At 42.4% G+C, this 20,994-nt stretch overlaps 1 protein-coding gene across 10 annotated transcripts in view; it reads left to right on the plus strand.

Annotated features, from left to right (window-relative positions):
• The window catches only part of LOC138753571 (neuronal PAS domain-containing protein 3), a 1,142,342-nt gene that overhangs the window by 1,067,606 nt on the left and 53,742 nt on the right, over positions 1-20,994 (plus strand). For all 10 annotated transcript variants that reach the window (XM_069916739.1, XM_069916738.1, XM_069916740.1 and 7 more), the window contains one exon: positions 544-659. In XM_069916739.1, coding sequence (XP_069772840.1) covers positions 544-659 — 116 coding nt within the window. The remainder of the gene's footprint in view (positions 1-543; positions 660-20,994) is intronic.

The following is a 20,994-nucleotide window of genomic DNA, read 5'->3' on the forward strand; positions in this document are numbered from 1 at the left end:
CATTATTTTATATAATTGTCCTCTCATATTTGATTTATTCAAAGATGACTAGTTGTCATTGAGTCTCAACTATCACAAAATAATACTACCTACTATATGAAGATGTCAGCACAAGTCTGCTTTATTGTGAACTATTCTTTAGGCTTTCAATATTACATGGAACACGTTGACTAATTTCTGTCACAGCTGTGAAATTTTACCACAAAAGAGAAAGATTAGGACTGTGAAATTGAGCTTTCCATCAGGAAAGTAAAGTGTCATCAAGGCACTGATCTATATGAAGAATGTATGGTGCAAGCTAAATGTGTTCTCATCCTTTTTATATAAACATTCCTCTTCCTTTCAGGGCAGTTTTTCAAATTTAATGATTGGCCTGTTAAATACATACTTTTAGAATCAAGTTTACATTTAACTGAAAACCCAGTGAACATGTATCCTTTTCTGGTGACTTGTAGTGATTGAACCCTTAATTGAAAACAAGAAATACAAGTATATTTCAAACAAATTCATGATATTAATAGTTTTTCTTTAATCCCACTATAGAATCCACTAGTCCAACCTTACTGAATATTGACAACAGCTTGGAACGATCATTTTTTATCAGAATGAAGTCAACACTGACCAAGCGGGGAGTTCATATCAAATCATCAGGCTATAAGGTAAATAACCTCCTAATCATCGCTCAGAGAGATTAAATTCCAATTGCCAGGAATCTTTGATGTTTGCTGTTGAATGTATGATATGTTGCATTTTGTCACTTTCCTTCAGCTGTGTGCTCTTTATTTAGGTACTAGAAATTTTGTTCATTGGAAAGAGAACATTCAATTTTACATAAACATAAGAAATGGGAACAGGAGTGAGCTATTTGGCTCATCAAATCTGCACTACCATTCAATAAGATCATGGCTAACCTGGTCATGGACTCAACTTCAGTTCCCTGGTCCCCATAACCCTTAATTCCCCTACAATTCAAAAGTGTGTATTTATGTGTGTTAAATAAATTGAATTAAGCATCCTCCATTACTTCATTGGGCAGAATCCACAGATTCACTACTCACCTTCAAAGGTGAAATTTTGAGAGTTTGTATGTTCCTGTTAGGTTTAAAGGCAAGGTTAGCAGACATAGGGAACCTTGGTTTTTGAGGGATATTGGGGATCTGGTTCAGAAGAAGAGAGAGGTGTATAGCAAGGAGCAAATGAGGTACTTGAGGAGTATAAAAATGCAAGAAAAACCTCAAGAAAGAAATCAGGAAGGCAAAAAGAAGACATGAGGCTGCTTTGGCAGACAATGTGAAGGAAAGTACTAAGGATTTCTACAGGTATATTAAGACCATAAAGATAGTAAGGGACAAAATCAGTCTGCTTGAAGACCAGAGTGGTCGGCTTTGTATGGAGCCAAAAGAGATGGGAGAGATCTTAAATGTTTTTTTTCCATCATTATTCACCCAGGTAAAAGGCACAAATTTGTGGGAGATAAGGAAAATAAGCAGTGAGGACATGGAAGCTATAAAGATTAAGGAGGAAGAAGTGCTTGCTGTCTTAAAGCAAGTAAGGATGAATAAATCCCTAGGGCCTGACAAAATATTCTCTCAGACTTTGAAGGAAGCTAGTGTAGAAATTACAGAGGTTCTGGCAGAAATATTTAAAATGTCCTTAACCATGGGTGTGGTGCTGTAAAAATAACCCTGAAAATTATAGACTGGTGATCCTGATGTCAGTAGTAGGGAAATTATTGGAAGGTGTTCTAAGAGATTGGATATACAAATATTTGGAAAGCCAAGGATTGATTAGGGATAGTCAACATGATTTTGAGCATGGTAGGTCATTGTGTTTAACCAATTGTATAGAGTTTTTCAAGGAGGTTACCAGGAAAATTGATGAAGGAAAGAGTGTGGATGTTGTCCTTTGACAAGGACCCAAATGGGAGATTAGAATGTTGAGATGCTTGGTATTCATGGTGAAATTGTAAACTGGATTTGGCAATGGCTGGATGAGAGAAGCCAGAGAATAATCATGGATGATTGCTTCTTATACTGCAGGCCTGTGACTAATGGTGTGCCTCAGGGATCAGTGCAGGAACCAATGTTGTTTGTCATCTATATCAGTTATCTGGATGATAATGTGGTCAATTAGATCATTAAGTTTGTAGATGACACTAAAATTGGAGGCGTTGTGGACAGTGAAGAAGGTTTTCAAAGCTTCAGGACCAGTTGTAAAAATGGGTTGAAAAATGGCAGATAGAATTTAATGCAGACAAGTCTGAGATGTTGCATTTTGGAAGGACAAACCAAGAAAGGATGTGCACGGTAATTAATAGGGCACCGAGGAGTGTGGTAGAACAGAGGGACCTGGGAATACAGATACATAATTCCCTGAAAGTGGTGTCACAGGTGGATGGAGTTGTAAAGAGAGCTTTTGGCATATTGGCCAAAAGTAGAGAATATTTACCTACCTCGGCTGCACCATTTCATCTGATGCAAGGATCGACAACGAGATAGACAACAGACTCGCCAAGGCAAATAGCGCCTTTGGAAGACTACACAAAAGAGTCTGGAAAAACAACCAACTGAAAAACCTCACAAAGATTAGTGTATACAGAGCCGTTGTCATACCCACGCTCCTGTTCGGCTCCGAATCATGGGTACTCTACAGGCATCACCTACAGCTCCTAGAACGCTTCCATCAGCGCTGTCTCCGCTCCATCCTCAACATTCATTGGAGTGACTTCATCACCAACATCGAAGTACTCGAGCTGGCAGAGTCCGCTAGCATTGAATCCACGCTGCTGAAGACCCAACTGCGCTGGGTGGGTCACGTCTCCAGAATGGAGGACCATCGCCTTCCCAAGATCGTGTTATATGGCAAGCTCTCCACTGGCCACTGAGTCAGAGGTGCATCAAAGAACAGGTACAAGGACTGCTTAAAGAAATCTCTTGGTGCCTGCCACATTGACCACCACCAGTGGGCTGATATTGCCTCCAACCGTGCATCTTGGTGCCTCACAGTTCGGCGGGCAGCAACCTCCTTTGAAGAAGACCGCAGAGCCCACCTCACTGACAAAAGACAAAGGAGGAAAAACCCAACACCCAACCCCAACCAACCAATTTTCCCTTGCAACCGCTGCAACCGTGCCTGCCTGTCCCGCATCGGACTTGTCAGTCACCAACGAGCCTGCAGCAGACGTGGACATACCCCTCCATAAATCTTCGTCTGTGAAGCCAAGCCAAAGAAAGAAGAAAAAAGATTGAGAATAGGAGCTGGGATGTTGTAAAGTTGTATAAGACATTGATTAGACCAAATTTGGAATACTGTGTGCAGTTTTATTCACCTAACTACAGGAAAGATATCAATAAAATGGAAAGAGTGCACAGAAGATTTAATAGGATGTTGCCTAGACTTCAGGAATTGAGTTACAGGGAAAGGTTAAACAGGTAAGGACTTTATTCCCTAGAACATGGAAGAATGAGGGGAGATTTGATAGAGGTATTTAAAATTAGGAGGGGAATAGACAGAGTAAATATAGATAGGCTTTTATCACTGAGGGTAGGTGAGATATAGACCAGAGGACATGGGTTAAGAGTGAAAGGGGGAAGTTTAGGAGGAATGTAAGGGGGGGGGGGGGGGAACTTTTTCACACAGAGAATGGTGGGAGTGAGGAACAAGCTGCCATCCGAAGTGGTGAATGTAGGCTCAATTTTAACATTTAAGAAGAATTTGGAGAGGTACATGGATGAGAGAGGTATGGAGGGCTATGGACAGGGTGCAAGTTTGTGGGACTAGGCGAAAAAAATCATTTGGCACAGACTAGAAGGGCTGAAGGGCCCTGTTTCTGTGCTGTAGTGTTCTATGGTTCTGGCAGAAGTAGTTTATACTCATTTCTGTCTTAAATTTACTCCCCTGAATCCTAAGGCAACTTCCCTAGTTTCAATCTTATCTATTCCTTTCACCACCCCACCCCCCCCACCCCCACCCCCCTCACCCCCCCCCCACCCCCACCCCCCTCATCGTCTTAAGCTCCAATGAATACAGTCTAGGCTACCCAATTTCTCTTCATATGCTGACTCCTTCATTTCAGGAATCAGCCTAGTGAATCCCCTCTGCATCACCTCCAAAACATGTACATCTTTCTCAATGAAGGAAACCAGAACTGCATGCAGTGCTCCAGAAGCAGCCTCACAAGTACCTTACAATTCCAGCAGAATCTCCCTGCTCATACATTCAATCCCTCTGGCAATGAAGGACAGCATCTCATTTGCCTTCTAAATTACCTGCTGCACCTACAAACTAAACTTTTGCAATTCATATACAATCACTCTGCCACAACAGCACCCTGCGATTTTTCTCCATTTTAAAAAAATAGACCAATTTCTTTTTACTAGAGTTTTTTTTCTTTCCAAAGTGAATGTCCTCATATTTACCAACATTGTGTTCCATCTTCCAGACCCTTGGCCACTCATTTCACCTCTCTTTATCTCTCGGCATCCTTTATGCTTTTTGCATTTCCACTCAATTTAGTGTCATCCATCAAAATTAGAAACACTACTGTCCTCCTCCAAATCATATGTTTACACATTGCCAACATTTGTGGGCCCAGCTCCACTATGCCCCTTCACACTAACCACAGATTTCCAACCAGAGAACCATCCATTTATTCCAACTCTCTGCTTTCTATCCATGCTTAAACATTGTCCTCATCTCAGTGCATTACTCAGAATCAAAATCAGTTTTATTGTTATGAACATGGGTCATGAAATTTGTTGTTTTGTGGCATCAGGAGCAAAATTGCTATAAATTACAATTCCATAAATACAGTACAAGATTTTTTTTAAATAAATAGTGAGTGCAAAAAAAAAGTAAAAAGTGAGGTAATATCAATAGGTTCATTGTCCACTCAGAAATCTGATGGAGATGGGAAAGAAACTGTTTTTGTAACATTGGGTGTGAGTCTCCAGGCTCCTGTACCTCCTTCTTGATGGTAGCAGTGAGAAAGATCCTTGATGAGGCTGCTTTCTTGAGACACTGCCTCTTAAAGATGTCTTTAATGAAGTTAAGTCTGGTGCCCCTGATGTCACTGGCTGAGTTCTCAACCTGCTGTAGCCTTTTCCTGTCCTCTTCATTGACACCACCAGACAGTGGTGCAACCAGTCTGAATGCTCTCCACGTTACACCTGTAGAAATTTGCAAGAGTTTTGATGACATACCAATCTCCTCAAATGAAATACAGCCTGCTGATGCAGATCTTCAGAGATGTTGACACCCAGGAATTTGAACTTCCTTAACCTTTCCACTGCTGACTCTTCGATGAGGACTGGTTTGTCTTATGCAAAACTGTCACCTAATTGAATGCCTTCTGGAAATTAGTTAAACAAAATTCACCAATTCCCCTCTATCCATTGTGCAAGCTATATTTTCAAATAACTGGTAGATCAGTTAAACATGGCCTATCCTGACTGTATCCATGCTGCATGAAGTTGCTTGAAAGGTTGATGAGGGAAGAGCTCTAGAGATTGTATGTATGGATTTCAGCAATGTATTTGATCAGATTCCACAAGGTAGCCTGCTCAAGGGGGTTAGCATAGGATCCAAGGAGAGATAACAGAATAGATTGGAAGGCTTCATGGATGAAATTAAACAGTGAACTATCAGGAGAGATTGAGCAGATTAGTGCTTTATTTCTTGGATTGTAGGAGTATGAAGGGTGATTTCACAGAGGGATACAATTTCATGAGAGGAATTGATTGTGAATACAAGGTATTTTGCCCAGGTTAGGGGAATCAGTAACCTAAGGTGATAGGGCAGAGATTTAATAGGAACCTGAGGCATAATTTTTTTTTACACAGAGTGTGTTGAGTGTGTGGAACAGGCTTCCAGAGGAGGTGGTTGAGGCAGTTACTATTGCAATGTTTAAAACATTTGAATGCATATATAAGTTAGATTTAAACGGATATGCTCCAAACGCAGGCTGCCGGACTAGTGTGGGTTGGGCTAGTTGTGTTGTTTCCACACTGCATGACTAAAACTCTGACTACCTGATATAGTATTTCTATCTGGATGTCTTGCTAGTTCTTCTTAATGATAGTTTCAAGCATTTTCCTGAACATGAACATTAAGCTCACAGGCCTATTACCTTTTGGCTACCTTCGTTTTTTGTGACATGCTGTGGATAAAAACAGATGTTATCATTACTGTTCATGCTACTGAAAATGAGGATTGAGTTTTAAAAAGTGGAGCGCAGCAAAACATGCTTCACTAAAAGAGAAGAGAACTACACTGCACACTTGGAATTACCAACAATTTCTGTTTTAAAAACAAATTCTTTTTTCTCACAAATCAAAAATGAGTTACACGAAAGTATTTAGTTTGTAAAACAGTTCCTTGTTATTTCCTGCTTTGCGGAAACTGCCAAAATGTTTGGCCTGGAAGTCAGCCTGAAGAAAACTGAGGTCCTCCATCAGCCAGCTCCCCACCATGACTACCAGCCCCCCCACATCTCCATCGGGCACACAAAACTCAAAACGGTCAACCAGTTTACCTATCTCGGCTGCACCATTTCATCAGATGCAAGGATCAACAATGAGATAGACAACAGACTCGCCAAGGCAAATAGCGCCTTTGGAAGACTACACAAACGAGTCTGGAAAAACAACCAACTGAAAAACCTCACAAAGATAAGCGTATACAGAGCCGTTGTCATACCCACACTCCTGTTCGGCTCCGAATCATGGGTCCTCTACCGGCACCACCTACGGCTCCTAGAACGCTTCCACCAGCGTTGTCTCCGCTCCATCCTCAACATCCATTGGAGCGCTTTCATCCCTAACGTCGAAGTACTCGAGATGGCAGAGGTCGACAGCATTGAGTCCACGCTGCTGAAGATCCAGCTGCGCTGGATGGGTCACGTCTCCAGAATGGAGGACCATCGCCTTCCCAAGATCGTGTTATATGGCGAGCTCTCCACTGGCCACCGTGACAGAGGTGCACCAAAGAAAAGGTACAAGGACTGCCTAAAGAAATCTCTTGGTGCCTGCCACATTGACCACCGCCAGTGGGCTGATAACGCCTCAAACCGTGCATCTTGGTGCCTCACAGTTTGGCGGGCAGCAACCTCCTTTGAAGAAGACCGCAGAGCCCACCTCACTGACAAAAGACAAAGGAGGAAAAACCCAACACCCAACCCCAACCAACCAATTTTCCCCTGCAACCGCTGCAACCGTGTCTGCCTGTCCCGCATCGGACTTGTCAGCCACAAACGAGCCTGCAGCTGACGTGGACTTTTTACCCCCTCCATAAATCTTCGTCCGCGAAGCCAAGCCAAAGATATATACAATTTTCTCTCATTATTATTTCTAATTCAGATCCTCCATATGTAAACTTGCTCAGTGCTGAGGCTCTCAGAGTATATCAGGTTTGAAAATCATATTTGAAACTGATACAGTTCCAGTGGCAGTGAGAGGCTTGGCGCTTGTCATTATTGGTTTTGTACCTGTCAGTTTTCTTAAATGTTGTTTCCAGAAGATTATCAGGATCAGCTTTTTGTGGTAATTGATCTCAGGCTTTTAGAGAAAATTTGTGTACCCTCGCCTTGTACGCAATTTCACCCAAAAAAAACCCTGAAATGTCATTGAGGAAAATAATTTATTGCCCAATGCAATTAAATGTACCTGGCAAGGCAGTCTTTTAATTATTAACTCCTGCCAACCTTTAAAATGATGTACAATAGCAACAATTTGACATTCCTATCTACTTAGCTGTACAAAGGATTAATGATGGAAATTACGCCAGATTACATACTTTAGCATTGAATTTATCAGCATATACACTTTTTATGTTGCAAATGTACTGGAACAGAATACCCATTGCTACATCCAGTAAAAAATTCTACTAGTGTAAGAAAATGTCACCGGGTCTGTTCCCAGCTATATTTCTCTTGCTTCCTACTTTCTCCAAGCAAAAATTTTAGGCAGTCCAGGCCTGCATTTTTGAGTATCCAGATGTTATATCCATGCTATATTTATATATCTTGATTCAATCTCTACTATGCCTGTGTTTCATGTTAAAGTAGAAAAGGAAATTATGAAAATCATATCTGAGAAACTATTTCCAGTATTTACTCCTGAAAGTTTTTTCATCTCCATTAAATGGTTTCTGTACTTCATGAAACTTATCCTTACCCTGAACAACTTCCCCTTTGACCATCCTGTTTCCTCCAGATTCAGGATGTAGCCATGGGGTACATGGGGCCCCAGCTATACCTGCTTTTTTGTTGGGTATGTGGAATAGTCCCTATTCCAATCCTACTCAGGTACTACTCCCCAACTCTACCTTTACTACATCAATGACTGCATTGATGCTCCATCCTGTACCCATGCAAAACTGAACAATTTAATTAACGTCACTGCCTTCTTTCACCCTACCCTTAAATTTACCAAGGCTGCTTCTGACACCTCTCTTCCCTTCCTTGACCTCTCTGCATTTCTGCATTTGTCTCAGGAGACAAACTATTCGTGGACATCCATTACAAACCCTTAGACTCCCAGAGCTATTTGGATTATACTTCCTCCCACTCTTCTCTTGTAAAGATGCATTTTCTTCTAGTTTCTCTGTCTTCATTGCATCAATTCCCAGGACAATTCTTCCACTCGAGTATATTCAACATGCCCTATTTCTTTAATGAATGTGGATTCTCTTATGGTCATTGATGATGTCCATACCCTTAATTCCTCCATTTCTCATACTTCCACCCTCACTCCTCCTCGCTCAGGCAGAACAAGGATACTCCCTTTAGTCCTCAGTTCTCACCCCACCAGTATCAACATCCAATACATTCTGAGATTTCTGCTACTTCACCATGATCCTAGCACCAGCCATATCTTTCCTTCCCCACCCCTATCCACTGTTCCCAGTGATCAGTCTTTTCAAGATTCCCAAGGGCGCCTCTATATCAGTAGAACAAAACATAGGATTGGTAACTGCCACACCGAATGTGTGTGGCTCTTAGCTACAACTTTCTGCAGCCAACTATTTCAATTCCCCCAACCATTCCTACACAGATATCTCTATCCTTGGCCTCATTCAATGGCAGGGTGAGATCAAGTGCAATTTTTTTTTTTCACGCTATGAACCATACTGACCAAAATACACACAAACATTTCCCTCTTGAATATAGATCAAGTGTAAATTTGAGGAACGCATGTCATACTCCTCCAAGACAGCCTCAAACCCAATGGCATAGGCAGCGATTTTACTAATTTGAGTTAACATCCACCTCTCTGTTCCTCTGTATCCATCTCTTCTTTATGCCTTCTTCTGTTTTTACTTTCTTCTGAAATCAACTCCTCTCTCCTTCCCAGTGGTCACTCCCAGTAGCTGCCTCTCCACTTCTCTTAATTGTTTGCTCAAGATCTCAGCATCAGCAATTTTTGTATTTCTCCATTAAATTATTGCTGAGCTATCTTGCAAATATAAAGATTTTTTTATATATCTAGACATATATCTACTTTTCCTAAAACAAACTAAATAAAATAATTCTTGGCTCAAGCTGGGGAAAAAATTCTGTTGTTTTTTTTTAATCAACCTGAGGATGCATTAGCAAATGGACAAAAGTTTAATAGCCCATAGAAGTTTGCCAAGTTACAATTGGTTGGTTTTTGTGTACTAAATTATGAATGCCGTAGTGCATTTTCTCTCCCCCTGTTAATCTACAATTGGGGTAGCATGCTAAATATTGCAATATTAATTTTTCAAAGCATCACATCATATTCACATAGCAATAGGGCTAACATATCCTTTATTAACATTTTGAGAGGTGGGCTCACAATACAATCAAAACAATCTGCATAATGCACATCTGTTGAGTACTTTACACAGACAGAAGTGCTGAAATGTCTGCTTCATTTGAACACAGTTTCTGATTCATGATAGTTGTGGAGCAAAGAAAGACAGTAGCCCATAAACGTATGTTACGATGGTACGCAGACAGCAGCAATATATATGAAATGAAGGGAGAGGCTGTAAGGTGAACAGAGAGTTTCCAGAACCAAGGGACATGAAATGTTTAATCAATAGGTACTTTCAAAATGCCTTTTAAAATGGGGTTAACCGGGCAATTTGCCTGGTTAGCACCCCACTCATAAGGCAGCTTGAAAGGGTCTGACCTGGTCAGCATCATCAAAAGTCAACTGGGTCCCTTCCCTACCTTGGAGGTAGTCAGGGAACCCAGTTAAACTTACCCAGGACGCGTCGACCAGCAGCTTGAACAGCAAAATGGCAGACCCGGTTACTCCTGTGACGTCAGCACTTGCGTGTTGGTGTCACAGGGAAATCCCTGGGTGAACTGTCTGCGGTGATGGGGGGGGAAGAGAGGGTTTGCTGCCATGGCCCAGGGTGGAGAAGTGGGGGTTGAGAGGTCACTGCCGTGAGGGGGAGAGACGGGGGCTAGAATCGTGGAGAGTGAGGTTGATGTCGTGGGGGGGGGGGCAACAATAAGCAGGAGCGGGGTCACCACAATCAGCGGTAGAGGGGTCGCTGCTGCGGGAGTGAGAGGAGAGGGGTCATCTGCCGCAGGGGCAGAGGGGTGGGTGCCGCAGATTGGGGGTGAGTGCAATTGATGGTGGGAGGGATACTGACTGCTGATGGGGGGGGGCGGGGTAGACTAGTTTGCGTGACGCATCACTCACCGTGTCATCGCGGGGGCAGGATCCCCTTAAATTGCTGGGTTGGCGATTTACTGGGGCTATCCCACCTCAGCTTAAAAGGTGCTGGTAACACCTTTGCCCCACTAATCACACCTGGGTCCCAGGAGGGCTACCCGGGTGCTTCAGCTTAAAAGCACCTAATGAGATGCATGTCAGGAGCGAAGTCATTCACAGCCAGACAAGGAAGGTAGGATACCAATTGGGATTACCATAATAGATATATATGTGTGTATGCGTGTGTGTATGTGTTTAATTATGAAGTATGAACCATTGAACATGAAGGTTTGTGCACAGTAAGATGAGGATAAAGGTAACTTTATCTTTATTCTGGCTGGGGGAGAGGATGTGAAAATCGATTTGGGAATTTGGTAGCACGCACACGTGTGCCCGAAGGAATTTGACCATGTTGTATCTCTTAATAAAAATTTGAGAACATGTGGATGCGAGCCTTGGTGAGGATGATGGTGGGGGTTGTTTGTAATGGTGGGGGGAGGGGTTAACAAACCAAATGAAAATGGAAGAACTGCATAAAGGTTGTCTTTCGAACAAATACGATAGAGTCACAGAAACTGGAAGAATGGAACAGAGCACAGAGTGTGGAAATGTAGTCAAGGTAGTCTGTACACTTGGAGACACCAGAAACTGTGGATAGTGCAGTTTGGAGCAAAAACAAACTATTAGAGGAACTCAGTGAGTCAAACTGTATCTTTAGGCAGGGGAGGAATTATCCTGACTCAGGATACCAGCAATTTGTTTTTGGGCTATGTTCTTGAAGTGCATTCTGATCATTGACCACAAGCTACAGATGAAGAAGGGTGCAATCAGCAAAAGTGAGGGAAAGGCGAAAGTTTCTAGTAAAAGTATTGAAATGTTTGAGTTCTCTACAAAAGTGGGAAGCAGTACCAAGTCCACCATCAGAGTATTGAAGACAAGAGATGAGGATAGAAACTGGACTGAACATTTTCACAACCATTGTGGTGCAGTTTGGACTTTGATGGGTTCCCAATGCTACAACATTTATTTGCATTGAGACAGTGAACTCCAATTTGCCTGGCATCCAAAAAAAGCAATTGAATCCAATATCAAATCTGGCAATAGAGCTGAACAGAGACATTAGCCTGTTAGGCATCAATGAAGGGAAGATTTTAAGTACCAAAACAATGCATTTAATGATTTCTTGATACATTACAATTTGTACATGTTCTGCGGTAATTTTTATTGATTGCATTCGAAACTGAGATGGATTGATTCTTGGAAAAAAGAACCAAAGGATATGAGGTATGGCAGATACCTCACATTGTCTTGTAAAATGGCAGATCAGACTTGGGGATACGTAGCCCAATCCTGTATCTTGTGTTTTCATGCTGAAGTTGAAATAACATTTATATTGCTTTCTGACTGTTCTGTGAAAAATGTAATTGCTTTCTATTTTATCATTGTTCAATTCAGTTATATTTGAAGTAATCATGCATATTCTATTAGCATTAATTGTTTTTTTTTAAATCAGTATATTTAAGCTTTTTGCCTTCTTCAACTCTGACAAACCTTTTGGGCAATTTTCTAATCCTCATAAATAACATGACAAGGATTTTTCATGATCTTCATATTCTTTTAAATCATAATCATAGGTCATCTTGGCTTCCTACCAGAAGTTGCTAAGCTCTTCTTATAACTTGTCCCTTGAATAATTCTGTTATGACCTAAGTATCTGATCCATTTGGTCTTATCTACTGATATGAGTGAGCAATCTTTCCAGATAAAAAGAAGTGTTCCTGTTAAAATTGTGAATGCTGTCCAAACTTCTATACTTGTATTATTGGACATAATTTTTACCTTTTGTTCTGTACTAATCAGGAAGCATTCACATTTTTGATGTGACCTTGTAAAGGCAGATTTTAGTTACAGATGATAGTCATTGAGTTGAATACTATTGAATTTCACACTTGCAGAATAAGGTACATTAAATAGAATAAGGTGCATCAAATAGATGGGATGCAAAAAGCATGATGTTCCCTTATTTTATAGCAAACAAAATCCAAGGCATGGCAGACTGTAGATAACCTTTGCACCTTTCGTATGAAAAATGTTTTCTGCCACACTTCCCCAATGAAAAAAGCATAAAGCAAAGCAAGAAAGTCCATGTTGAGGTTACAGGGGAGAAGGAGTGAAATTTGAAAACAAGAAGATCTGAAAAGGAAGATGTGAGAGAAGGATTGTGGCATTACTGGGGTTGAGGGGCTTTTCTTAGAACCATACTAAGAAATTAAAATTGGCTGTTGGAGAAATGGTCAGGCTAGTGACCAGATTGGGCCAAGGCAACAGTTGAGCTTTCAGCAAAGAGCACTCTTGAGATTCATGTATGGTTGTCAATATGCGGGCAGCGGGATAATCTTCCCCTTGTGTTCACATGTTTCCCCTCTTTGGGGTTCTGTGTCACTCTGAACTGCCACTTTGTGCTGGCCCATGTTTTCATTACACTGTGTCTGTTTCTAGTCTCTGTTGGCCTCGTATCTTCTCCGGTAGATCTCCGTATCATTCATTCAAAGGTTTTTACAATTTGTATGGTGTTAGGGTTAGAGTTAGTGTTGGGGTTATTGGTGGTGTTTCTTGGTAAGCTCGGGTCTATGTTAGGGTGTCCCTGTAATTTGTCGAGTGTGCTGGCCCATGGAGTCTGTTGTGGAGATTACTGTTGTTGTGGGGCTTCTATTTGAGTTGTATTTGAAAAAGGTTGAATCTGGGTAAGAGTGAGAGTTAGGGTGTTAATATGTGGACAGTGGGATCATCATCCCCCTAGTGTTCACTTGTTTCCCCTCTCTGGGGTTCTGCTTCACTCTGTACTGCCACATTAGGTTTAGGATCAGGGTTAGGGTTAGGGTTAGAATTAGGTTGTAAGCTTGGGTCTATGATAGAGTGTTTCTGTAATTAGTAATAAGTGTTCTGGCCCAGGGAGTCTGTGGTGGGAATTGGTGTTGTTGTGGGACTTCGATTTGTGTTGTCTTTGGATGGGGTTGAGACTGGGTAAGGATGTCGATAGGTGGAGTCTGGGTAAGGTTGCCTCTGTGATTTCTGATTGTGTTCTGGCCTGGGGGTCTGGCCTCATCAGTGTCTGGCAGGGTTAGCCAGATGGACTTAAGGCCCATGTGAGATTACATTGGGTTATTTGGGGTTTTTTTAGGATTAGGGTTAAGTCTGGGTAAGGGTACCTTTATGCTCTCTGATTGTGTCCTGGCCTAGAGTCTACCTCAGGCAGTGCCTGTTTGAGTTTGCTATCAGGTCTTAAGGCCTTTGTGGGACTGATTTTGTGTTGCAGGGTATCTAGGATTAGGTGAAGTCTGGCTAAGACTGCCTCTATGATAACTGATTGTGTTCTGCCATAGGGGTCTGTCTTAATCCTTGCCTAGCTGGGGTAACCAGATGGACAAGGCCCATTTTGGATTATATTGGGTTATTTGGGGTGGGTTAGGGTTAGGGATAGGTCTAGGTAAGGGTGCCTTTATGTTCCTGGTTGTGTCCTGACCTAGACTCTACATCAGGCAGTGCCTGTTTGAGTTTGCTGTTAGGCCTTAAGGCCCTTGTGGGATTGGTTTTGGGTTGTTGGGGCTTTATGATAAGGTGGAGTCTGGGTAAGGTTGATCATGATGTGTTTGGAGTTGGTGTTTTTAGGTTGAGGTCTGGGTTAGGGTGTCCTCCAGGTGTTTGGGGTTGTGTAGATAGGGTGATATGACAGGATTTGTGTTTTGGGTTATTCTGTTGGGATACAGCTGGGGAGGGATTGTGGTGGCGGGGGGTGGGGTTTGGGTTGGGTTTTTTTTTAAAGAAGAGGGGGTGGGTTTGGGTAGTTGGGGGTGTTTGGGAATTTTTGGGGGGTCCACTGGATGGCTCAGTTGGTGAATCCCTTTCTGGATAATCGTCGGCCCTACTCGTTCAATTGCCTCACACCCCCAGGCACACTTTAGTCTCGTCATTGTCATCCAGTGGGTTAGTACTTGGGTAGTGGACCGTGGGGAGGGTTTGGGTCAGGGATTGGGGTGGTGATGGAGGGCTAGGGGGAGGAAGAAGAGGAAAGTGGAAAGATGTAGAGAAAAGAGAGGAGAGAGAAGGGGGGGAATTTGTTTGTATTGTGGTGAGTATTGGTTGTTTGTCTTGGGCCTGATTTCCTCAGTTCTCTCCTGTAGACCTGTGGGTCTCCCTCTTCCCGGTTGTTTACTGGTGTCTGGTGTTTGGTACCCCGGCTATTGGTAGAGGTCTTCGCCCGGGTGTGTGCTGATATGGTGTGTGATGTTTGGTGTCTGGAGCTATAGTGGGGTGGATGGTGGAGTGTTCGAGGGTCCCTAGTTTAGTACCTGGTTAGTTGGGATTCAGTATTTTAACCCTTTAGAGTGGGCTCTGGTGTACATGTGGCTAAGCTCGGTTAATTTGATCACCTCACTCATCTACCTAAGTTTCATTTAATCCATTTGGTTTTGTGGTTTCTAGTAGTTCTATCCAACTTCATTCTGCTCTCTTTCTCTGCAAAGTTGTCCAGTTCATGTCTGTCTTTAAGTCTCGGATTTCTAGTAACTCCACTCCATGTTGCAGGAAGTGTCTGCTTACTGGCCTATCTTGGTCCCTGGCTCTAATGTTGCTCAGGTGCCCATTAAGGTGGGTTCCTAGACTATTCCCTGTTTCTCCTATGTGTAGGATGCGGCATCTCCTGCATCTGATTGCATAGACTAGGTTCTTTTGCTCACAAGTGATCCTTTGTTCTATCTGGGCCCATTTGTTGGTCTTTTTATTCTGTAAGTTTCTGTGTGTCCTCAAATGTTTGCAGGCCCCACATTGGCTCCGGCCGCAGTTTGGGGCAGTGTGTAGTTTAGTGCTGACCAGGAGGTCTTTCAAATTTCTAGCCCTTTTGAAGGCTAATACAATCTTGTATTGGCTGAGGGTGTTTAAATTTTGTTTGAGTGGCTCAAATTTAGATTTGACTGCTGTGTGTACCTTGAGGGCTGTCTGGCTGTAGCCTGTTATGATGGGGAGTTTGAGGGTCATCTCATCCCTAGGCCTGAGGTTCCCTGAGTCCCTTCAAGAAGTCTGATTTGGTGTGTCTGAGTCTGCGTCTAGTGTACCCTCTCTGTCTCAGGGCGTGAAGAGGATGGTTGTGGCCTGGTTAAAGTCCTTGTGCAAATACGGTGGAAGCAGGTTAGCTGGGACTTGACAATCCCTCTGAAGGTGTGTTTTGGGTGGTGGCAGGTCATATGTAGGAGTGTGTGTGTGTCTGTAGTCTTGAAGTAGACTTAGGTGGCCAGTTTCTGTCCCCCCTGCTCCAGTGGTTGTTTGAAGACTGTGGTGTCTAGAAAGTCAACTTTCTGTGTGTCTGTGACTGCCTTTACTCTGATAGAGGGATGATGGCTGTTTAAAATATCTCTAAACTCTGTCAGCTCCCTCTCCGTGTGTGTCCACACTCCCCAAATGTCATCTAAGTATCTGTAGTATTGCATGGGTAGTTTGGGGCACCTCTCAAATGCTGTTTCCTCCCACTCTGCCATGTATATGTTGGTATAGGCCAGGGCAAACTTTTTCCCCATGGCTGTCCCCTTTATTTGGAGGTAGAATTTGTCATTGAATTCAAAGTCGTTTTTGGTCAGTCCCAGCCGGAGTAGCTGGACCAGGGCCTCGTCCGGTCTGTCTGGGTCCGGGTATTTCTCTAAGATGTTCCTGACTGCCTGTATGCCCCTATCTGTTTCTATGTTTGTGTATAGGCTCTCAATGTCCATAGTAAAGAGGATGGCTCCTTCCAGGACCGTTAATGAGTTCACTATTTGTATGAAGTGGTATGTGTGAAGTGGTATGTGTCCTTAATGTAACTGGGGTGTTTCTGTGCTAGGGGATTCAGGAAGGAGTCGATGTATTCTGCTACCTGATAGGATTCACTGCCACAGTCTGATACAATGGGTCTGCCTGGCAGAACCTGACCCAGTATTGTCCAGGTATTTGGGTTCTGGTGTATTTTGGGGAGGATGTAGAATTTTCTTTCTCATGGTTGTGTTCCCTTAAGGTACTCTAGTTGTTTTTTGGTGATGCGTTTGGCCTTGTAGGATTTCAACAATTTCCTCTTGTATTTGTCTGAAGATGGGCTCTGTCTGTTTGGTGTAGTGTTCTGTGTTGTTGAGTTGTCTGTGTGCTTCCAACAAGTGTTGCTGTCTGTCCATGATGACAATGCTACTCCCCTTGTCTGCTGGTTTTATAACTATTTCCTTGTTCTTCCTCAACTCTGTCAGTGCCTGTCTCTCTTTCCTAGTCAAGTTAGATCCCTCCTTCTGCATGTCTATCTGCCGTATGGCCTCCTCTGTTTCTAATATAAACTCCAGGATGGCCCCCGGGATTTCTTCTGGTTTGGGTTCCCACCTTGAGGGTGGGCAGAAGGGTGTCCTGGTGGACTCTGAGTCACTAAAGTGGTGTATTAATTTAATTTTCCTATAGAATTGTCTCATGTCTGCCTGGATCTGCTGTTTTTGAATTTTGGCTGAGGGGACGAAGGTGAGACCCTTGTTCAATACCCTCTCTTGCGTTTTACTGGGAAAGAATGCCTGAAAGATTCACAATGGTTCTTCCTAGTTTAGGTGTGTGCCGCTCTGGGCTTGTGGTCTCATTTAGTTTAAAGACTTCATCCATCCCATGAGCATCACCTGGGCCGTTTGCTCAGTCCAGTGGATGTTGTCCGGGCCTACCCTGAACTGGTTATCAGGGACTGCTGGGAGATGCTGTCTAGTTTTAATGAACTTGTTTAGCCCTTCCAAGGTTGCCCGTTCTCTCTCTGGGAGTGCCTGGCTAAAGTTAATTATGGGCAACCAGACGCTGGCATTTGGGAATTTAATGCTAGCCTGGTTAAGCAGTCCCCGGAGCAGAATATTTAATCTGTAGTGAACATCTTACCTCCTGCCACCCCAAGTACTTTTCATCATCTACAAGGTATGAATCACGAGTGTACTGGAATACTCTCCACTTACCTTGTTGAATGCTGTACCAACAACTCTTTAAAAACTTGAAATAATAAAGGACAAAGGAAGCTACTTGATTTACATCCTATAAACCATACTAACTATTCTTTCCCACCACTGCAATCACATAATAGCTTTTATGGTATCACCTTAAAAAAAGATGTGCGGCAATTACTTGCCCAGGCTACTCTAACAGTAACTTACAAACTGTAATTTCTACAACAAAAAAGAAGAGCAAAAAGTGCATGGTACATCATCATTACCAGGTAGGTAATTGTTGCTGGGTCTAAATCCAGGAACTGAATGAAAATCTGAGCATCCAATTCCTATACACCTCCATCTCCAATAATGAAGGCCTCTTTCTTTCTGGACAATAGATCCAACCATACCCCATCCACCACTATCCTCACTCAGCTGGCAGAACTTGTCCTCACCCTCAATAATTTTTTCCTTTGACTTATCCCATTTTCTCCAGGTCAAAGTGGTAGCTATGGGTACCCACATGGGCCCCAACTATGCCTCCCTTTTTGTTAGCTACATGAAGAAATCCATGCGACAAGCTTACTCAGGCAAGTCCCCTCAATTCTCTCTCTGCTGTGTTGGTGCTGCCTCATGCATCCATGATGAGCGCATTGACTTCATTCACTTTGCTACACGAAGAAAGCCTCAGGCCCAAAATATCAGCAATACAGTATATCTTTATCTCCTTTAGACACTGCAATACTGGCTGAGTTCCTCCAGCAATTTCGTGTGTCTTTACTAAATCCTAGAACTGCTTTCCCATCAGATTTCTGGAACTACCTTGTTCACATGTAACATTTTCTCAGGAACAAATAAAAATGGGCACTAAATAATAGCTTTGCCATCGATGCCCGGTCTCTGATTTTCAGATTAATTCTTGACAGCCTAGGCTACCATTAGCTTACACCAAACCAGGTCTCGTGTGCTGTGATAACCTCCTGTGCCACCTATGAAGCCTGCAAATGTGTTGGAAAATCAGAAAAGGTGCATCAGGCTGTGGGCTGCACATCAATGGAAAGCTATTGCCCAAGACCAAACTGATCAGTGCATTACTCCAATAAAGGGAAACTATAGACTACAATCCACATGCATTCCAGAATTTGGCTAAATAAAAATCCTTTCCATATTAATTCAGTTGTATAGCACAAAAATATACATTACATGATAGCATTCTGAGACTATTGTCATATAAAATTATATGAGTGTTCAAAATTAAGTGATGCTTGTTATTCTGACGTCTGATTTTATTTAACAATGCTTTCCTGAAAAAGATCTCACTCATTTTTCCATTTGTTCACAGTTTTGACTAAATCACTAATTAAGTTCTAAATCAACACATTTGCCCGAATTTCCACAGGGATTCTCTTGATCTGCTACTGTTACTTCAGATGCTTCTGAGGAGAAATGTTATAAATCGCTTGTTGTTTGCATCAGTTCTGCAGGGGCTCATCTTGACTTCCCACCAAAGTGAAGGTAGAAGATTGGGAGAATTAAAGGAGATTAATTTGTTAGCCTGTAAATCCTGATCTGGCTTACTATTTGGCTGTATAAAATTAGTGATTCAGTTCTACAAAGGAGAAGTATCAAACTATCATTCTATAAACGAGGATGCTTCCAGATCAAATGTGAAAGATAGGCTTCTGAAATTGAAAATGAAAATATTTATTAAATCTCAAATTGCAAGAGAGGACAACTTGAGGTGAATAATTTTATTTCTCCAACCTGATTAATAAAATGGATAGCGTTACCTAAAGGAAAAAATTTAGCCGAGAAAGCACAGAGGTTGGAACACCTTACATTTCATTGAGTCAGTGTTACAGAATCTCCAATGTTTTAAGGAAAGGTCATTATTCTGAAACATTCACTTTTTTTCTCCCTCCACACTTGCTGTCTAACCTGCTGTATATTTCCAGCATTTTCTGCTTTCAACATTTCCTCTTACATTAGGAACATTTTTGTAAAGTTTGAGGCTTAAAAGACTTTTGGCAGCTGTTCCAATCCTCGTTTAAGCTAAAGGTATGCTCTACATTGGCAGAGAACTCTAAAGAATCAAAGAGAATCCTCCACATCTTAAAGGACATGTCATGTGTGGCTGTTTGCATCATAATATTTAGATTAGGGTGTGCCCATCAGGGTGTAGCCTTGTCTTTTAGAAAATTTCAAACTGTGGGCCTGATAATCATCTTATTGCAAAAATACTTCTTTGTATGTAATCACCGATGCATCTGGGAAGATTTGTGGCCATTTCCTGTCATGATCTTGTCAACAAGGGAGCTCATCTGCTGTTACTTTACCTATCCCTATTCTACTCAGCATGAACCATTTGGGATTGGGGTTTGGGCCCAAAGATTTGGCAAAAATTGCAGAAATAAGTGAGGCTCTATTACAACAATTTAGTTTGGAAGTTTAAAAAGAATAGTTAAATAAAATATTTGTAATCATTATAACATCCTTTGTGCTGCAAGCAGCCATTGGGAATTCTGGGAACACCTCTGAGTTCTTAAAAGGAATGGAATGTGGTATCACAGGATGTTTTGAAGGGGTGCTTATCTTACTGGGTAAATAAGAGGGGCTTCTGTAGTCAAAAAGATGGAGAATTCCTGTTCCCTATATTGAGCAGATGGGGAAGCATGAACAGCAAATGATGAAGAGGAGGAAGAAAACCATAAAAGCCCTCCTTCACTGGGTTATTTCAGACTCGAATTTAGTTCCCCTCTATTGCTTGGTCTGCTGAATGCAATGCTAGAATAAAATCACAGAATTTTTTTTAAAGGGAAAAAAATCGCAGGGAGGAGACAAAACACAGTGCTCCTCTACAGGATTCTACTACCTAATTCAACTACTGAAAGCTCCGTACAGGCTTTAAACAGCCTGTTAATGATGGTTTATTTTAAAATTCTGAGACTGCAGTGTCTGGGCCAAAGATGACAGTGCCTGTGTTCGGCAGCAGCCTCAAGGGGTTACAGACTCTGTGGAAGCAAAGAACTGGCGGAGTACACCAGAAAACAGGGAGACCCCCCCCCAACCCCCCCCCCCCCACCACCGATTTAAGAAGGAGAAGCAGTGGATGGTGACTATAGCATCAGACCAATGAGGGACTCTGCAGCTGAAGAGCACATAGGCAGCGGGTTGTTGGGGAATCAAAGCAAGAAATACAATCAGGCTGTGGGTAACTGACTTGAGACTGGCTGAAGGGGTACCAGGTATCGGAACCAGGATGGGAGAGAGTGCCAAGGATGCTAAAGGCTTCCTGATTGCACGAGGTTTGGATCTGGAGCTCAGGTTGCCGATGGTTTAGACTG

The sequence above is a fragment of the Narcine bancroftii genome, chromosome 2 (genome assembly GCF_036971445.1).
Source record: "Narcine bancroftii isolate sNarBan1 chromosome 2, sNarBan1.hap1, whole genome shotgun sequence".
Taxonomy (NCBI): domain Eukaryota; kingdom Metazoa; phylum Chordata; class Chondrichthyes; order Torpediniformes; family Narcinidae; genus Narcine; species Narcine bancroftii.